This window comes from Physeter macrocephalus, chromosome 14 (genome assembly GCF_002837175.3).
Source record: "Physeter macrocephalus isolate SW-GA chromosome 14, ASM283717v5, whole genome shotgun sequence".
Taxonomy (NCBI): Eukaryota; Metazoa; Chordata; class Mammalia; order Artiodactyla; family Physeteridae; genus Physeter; species Physeter macrocephalus.
In genome coordinates this window covers 117,351,429-117,357,123 of record NC_041227.1, presented here as the reverse complement: position 1 = coordinate 117,357,123, position 5,695 = coordinate 117,351,429, and the positions used below count along the sequence as shown (strand labels likewise).

Below are 5,695 nucleotides of genomic sequence, written 5' to 3'. Positions count from 1 at the left end.
TAATTTGCATTTTAAAGTTTTCTTTTCACATATCAGCAGCCTTGATCCAAACCCATAGCTTAAGATATATTCAAGTTTAATGACATTCATCTCTAAAACAGTTTAGTTCATGGTAACTGGTTTTGGCATCGGATTCCTGTGAGCATTATCCTCTGACCCTGTAGTATGATCTTTACACAGTAGAAACCTAAGCTCTTAGAGGTTCTAAGGCAGCATGTCCCTGCCAAGGAGTCTGGACCCTATGCTCAAGAACCTTCAGCTGTGTGAACAGAAACACCTTGGAGAGGACCAGAGAGTCCATTTTGTTAGGAAGGTTTTAAGAGTTGAGCTTCAATCTGCACCTTCTGTGTGCCATAGGCACCAGTCTTTGCTTTCTGGAGCCCATGAGTGAACCTAACTCCTCCTCCAGATAACAACTCTTCAGATATTTCAAGACACTTGTCTTGTTCCCTTAAATCTTCCCATTCCTTCATTTGTCCTTCAAATGACATTGCTCTGAATTCCTTTTCCCCATTCTCTTCATCTACCTCTGGATAAACACTCTCCCGTTGTCAGGGACCAGCATGAAAAGAAAGCATGGTGCTCAAAACAGAGCACACACCCTCCAGGTGTTCGCTCCAGTGGGGGGTGGGGTGGGGTGTCGGGATCGTCACCTCACTTGCTCTGGACATTAGGCTTGTATCAATAAGGCCCAATTTCAAATGAGCTTTGTTAGCAGTCCTGAAATGTTTACTCAGATTTAGCTTACAGTCAACTAAAAGCCTCTGAGGTCTCCCTTGTCATCACACAAGTCATACTTAAGATTTAAAAAGGGGAAGGTGTAGGACAAATGAATTTTTCCCTTCACTTTTTTCTTTTTCATATGCTAGGCTATCTCAGAGCTGATAACTGGACTTGTTTCCTGTAAAAGTCTCAACCACACTCAAACTAGGAGTTGGAGTGGAGTGAGGACATGGAGCTAGGGTTCCCAACCACCCAGATTTTGAGTGAAGACTCACTTCTGCTCATTCCCCTCTTTGCCCCATTTGTTCCTCCAGGACTCGGGCTCTGCCTTCCCAGAAAGCCCTCACACAGTGTAGTCCAGGCAGGGTGGACTAGGAGAAGTGATTCATCGTTCTGGCTCACCACTCTCCAATCTTAACCCCAAATAAAAGGGGGTCAGGAAATAGCAAAACTATTATTTTTCTTTCATCAAGCAATAACTGACTGACTACTGGAAGACGGTCGGTCACCCATGCTATGCTTAACAAACACGCCCACTTCTTCATGTAGTTTTATGCAACAGATGCAGCATATTCTGTAAAGGTTCTTGGTGTACCTGTTTTCATAATGACATGAGTAGTCTCTTCAGTAATTAGATTAGTTAAAGTGACGTGATGTTTTCTGGCAAACCTGTGCACAAGCACCTGAAATCAAATCAAATATTACATTATAATAAATTACATCTAGAACACAGCTTGAGTATTAGTTATCCCAGCTTTGAACCTCCATTTTTCTCACAAAAGGTACATCCTTTTTATTCTAATATGAAGTTTCAAAATAAATAGTAATTTAATAAAAATTATGTACAAATCAGAGGAAGAAACTCTAAAACAGTCTGTGCTAACAGACATGGAATTATAACCAAGGATTCAAAATAACATTAATTTTCCTTTTAATAGCAGATATCATTTGATTCCCTAAGACAGTTTCTTTGCAGAGTGACACCCTACTATACTATAATTTAGATTTATCAGCCTACACTTTATAAGCTGAGAGGTAACTTGCCTATACAGAAAGTTATGCTCAGATATGTGGCTTAAGAACTAGATTCAACCTGCTGACGGTTTCAAAACGTTCAAGTCAAGATGCTTCTAAAGGTCAGTACAAAAACTATCAATTCGTCTTAAGGAGAAGGATTGGAAGAGACTCATATTCTTCCCAAAAGAAATCTGGAGCCTTCTAGCTATTATCTGTCAACCAAATAAAAAATCAATAGGCAGTAAAAGAAATTAACCAGATCCATTATAGACACATTTGACATAATCAGCAGCTACTGCTTGGTAAATAACTTTGTTTACCAAGGGCCATCATTTTCTAGCCATCACCACCCACGCCAGTATTTCCATCATTTTCTAGCCATCACCACCCACGCCAGTATTTGTGTGCCCCACGAGATTGCAGTGGAGGGTGGGCTGTCTTTCTTTCATGCTGCCTCACTCCACACTGCCACAGGGCACTGAAAAAGGCAAGCTGGAGAAGCTAATGACATCCTCCCCCTTTTGCCACTGCCCTTTGCCAGGATCATTAGCAATTCTGAACTGATTAATTGCTGAAATCCCAGCCTTGAAACAGCGTTCAGTTAGAAGAGCAACTGCTGAAAAGATCATCTTAATATGGGCTTCGGAATTAATCATGTGTAATACAGTCAGCAGCTTTCATAATAAATTTACCACACTTCGGCAAGTCTGAATAGAGCTGAAAAGTTTTCTTCTTTGCTTGTTTAAAGACAATATGTACCCAAGCCACTTAGAGTCTCATTTGCAGTTCAGGATTGCCCATGGCAAGGAAGATTAGATCATTTTAGCCTTCTCGGGAAAAGCTGATCTCACAAAACAAAGGAATAAGGAATGCTAATTTTCAGTGAATAAATGGGAATTTTAGATGTGTTGGCAAAAGATCAAGAGCAATATAAACAGACATAGCTATGAATTTTTAGAGCAAATAGCTGTTCTGGGCACATGGCTGTGAGATGAGAATTCTGGCATTACTGATGAGAATTTTTCATTGTATCTACTAGGGCAGACACAGCTTACTTTGCCCTTTTAGTAGTGGGACACATCTGGTCACAGAGGTCATGCTGAGCTGCTAACCTATAGAGAAGCTAGGATGAGAAATGGTTTCTATTCCAGGAAGGATATATTAAGAAAGATACTTAAGAATGACTGAATCATTTCTCAGTGTGCAATAAATAGCATCCACTATTGAATCTGTTTGATACTCTGGTGTGTTATCATGGTTTTAAAGAAATCTTCACTCAATTAATGATTAATTAATGGTAATTAATTAAGGGGAGATAAATTTCCTATGATGTCTGAAATCTATGCTCAATCCAAGTAGAAACAACGTTTCAGTGGTCGCAATATTTTAATGGGTATTTTTCCACAGCACAAAACAATTCCTGTTTCTAGCAGGAGATGTCAAAATCCTAACAGGGATGGGTTATTGTAGGGTAGAACTGACAGGGCAAGCTATTGGATAACAGTGTTACAAGCTAGGATAAAGATAAATGAACACTGGAGAAATGCCACTATCTGGCCATGTACTTGGAACCAGTTTAAATTTAGTTAATCATGCTGGTAAGTTCACTCAGATGTGAACAAAGGTGGGGAAAAGATGCCTTCTGGGGAGTAGAGCTATACCTCTTTGCTTTTTTAGATAGAAAATTAAAATAAAAAAGCTCTGTATTATACTCAAAACCATAACCTTTCTGCTAATATTTAATAATTATTTCCTTTACTAAATACATACAAAATAATCCATGCTATAGCTTTATCTAGGTACAAGTTTTCAGAAATTAGTAGTGGAAATTAAATTACATAGTAATGAGCTTGTTTGCCAGATTTCTTCCTATAGGTTATTCACAGCTAGTACCTATTTAAAGCCATTGTGGTATGTTAATGAAGGCTCAGTCATTAGGGAAATACATATGGATACACTCACAAATTCTTTTGGGGTCAAGCCTGATGCCACCATAGAAATTCTTCTGTTGCCTCTTTGTGTTGAAGATATCAACTCTGGCTTCTCCCTGCTCACACCTTCTTCCCTCACATTATACCCTGCAGTATTAGTAGTATGGGCAGCAGCCGGACTCCCGGAAGATTCTTCTACTTGAAATTGGGGTAATTTCAGTGCAGAGGCTGAGGGTGGCATGCTGCAGACATGAGCTGGCTCTGGGGCTCCGTCTTCAGAGGGATCAGACTCAGGGTCATCAGAGAAGAGGCTGATTCCAGATTCTAGGTAAGGGGTTCCCTCTGAAAGGAATGAGGAAAGAAATTTAATCTATATGACAGTGAATTTTGAATTATAACATCTAGTCTCTGCTAAGAATTAAAAAGACAGATTAAGTTAGGTTAAGGGAAAAATGGGTACATTAATAACACTGTTGGTAGATGTGCAAAGCAGCTTAACTTTTCTAAAGGAAATGTGGCATTATGTAGCAACAGCCTTGTGTGTTTATACTTGCAGTCAACAATTCTAGTTTTAGAAATGTATCCTAAGGACATAAAAGAGTAGTCATAGGAATGTTCACTGCAACATTGTTTATAACAGTAAGGTTTTAGAAACAAACTAAATGTACAATGAGATTAAATAAATTATGCCACATCCATTCCAATGAACTACTCTTCACCTATTACATTTAATTACAATAAAATGGAGAAATGCACACACTCATGTTTGTTGTAGCATTATTCACAACAGCCAAGAGGTGGAAGCAACCCAAATGTCTATCATTGGATAAGTGGATGAAGAAAATGTGAGATATGTATATATCTATATCTATCTACACACACAATGGTTTTTAAAAAGCTACAAACATGGATGAAACTTGAGGACAGTATGCTATATGAATAAAGTCAGTCACAAAAGGACAACTACTACATGATTCCACTTACATGTGTTATCTAGAGTATCTAAACTCTTAGAAAGTAGAATGCTGACTCCCAGGGGATAGGGGGAGGGGGAAATGGGGAGTTGCTATTTAATGGGTACAGAATTTCAGTTTTACAGGATGAACAAATTTTAGAGATCTATTGCACAATAATGGGAGTATACTTAACATTACTGAGCTCTTAAAAATGGCTGAGGTAAATTTTATGTTTTTTTACCACAATTAAAAATAAAATTAAAAATTAAAAAAAGATACCATTGATTTTTAAGATGCTACCCTATTTCAGTTTTAACATGAAATATGTTTGCATCTTAGATATTAAATGCAATATTATAAGAAAGCCTGCTTTCTATAATTTCTGTCATTTATCAGTTTAGTTCTTAGGGGATGGTTTTGATTCAAATGTATACTTCTTTAATAAATTTTTATTTTATATTGGAGTATAGTTGATTTACAACATTGTGTTAGTTTTAGGTGTATAGCAAAGTGATTCAGTTATACTCAAATGTATACTTTAATCTTTGGACTGCTTGTGAATATTTTGGCACTTCCTATATCACTGAAACTTTAAAAAAAAATACCAAATACAAATAGTTGACTAAATACAATCAAAATTATTTTTGTTTCTTCATCCATGATGATATCATTAACTTTTTCACTTAATAAATCATCAGATATCATTACCAAATTAAAAACAGACCATCCCTGAAACATTTCAGAAAATGTCACTCCATCAGCAAGTAAGCACAGCTAAGTAGAATGTATGAGATTCCTAAAATGACCCTAGTGAACATGGCCAAAAACATTTAGATGTCTAAGAGCACCTTTTATGATAATGTGTTTTTCAGGATTAATTTAAAACTTTCTTTACTGGGCTTCCCTGGTGGAACAGTGGTTGAGAATCCGCCTGCCAATGCAGGCGACACGGGTTCATGCCCCGGTCCGAGAAGATCCCACATGCCGCGGAGCGGCTGGGCCCGTGAGCCATGGCCGCTGAGCCTGCGCGTCCGGAGCCTGTGCTCCGCAACGGGAGAGGCCACAACA

At 38.1% G+C, this 5,695-nt stretch overlaps 1 protein-coding gene across 1 annotated transcript in view; it reads right to left on the bottom strand.

Moving 5' to 3' along the window:
• Nucleotides 1–245: 245 nt before the first annotated feature.
• BRCA1 (BRCA1 DNA repair associated) overlaps nucleotides 246–5,695 on the bottom strand; it is a 49,341-nt gene continuing 43,891 nt past the window's right edge. Inside the window, exons 15-17 of the mRNA XM_028498119.2 lie at nucleotides 3,703–4,013; nucleotides 1,319–1,406; nucleotides 246–259 (exon numbers count right to left, since the gene is read on the bottom strand). Of these exons, the coding sequence (XP_028353920.1) occupies nucleotides 246–259; nucleotides 1,319–1,406; nucleotides 3,703–4,013 (413 nt within the window). The remainder of the gene's footprint in view (nucleotides 260–1,318; nucleotides 1,407–3,702; nucleotides 4,014–5,695) is intronic.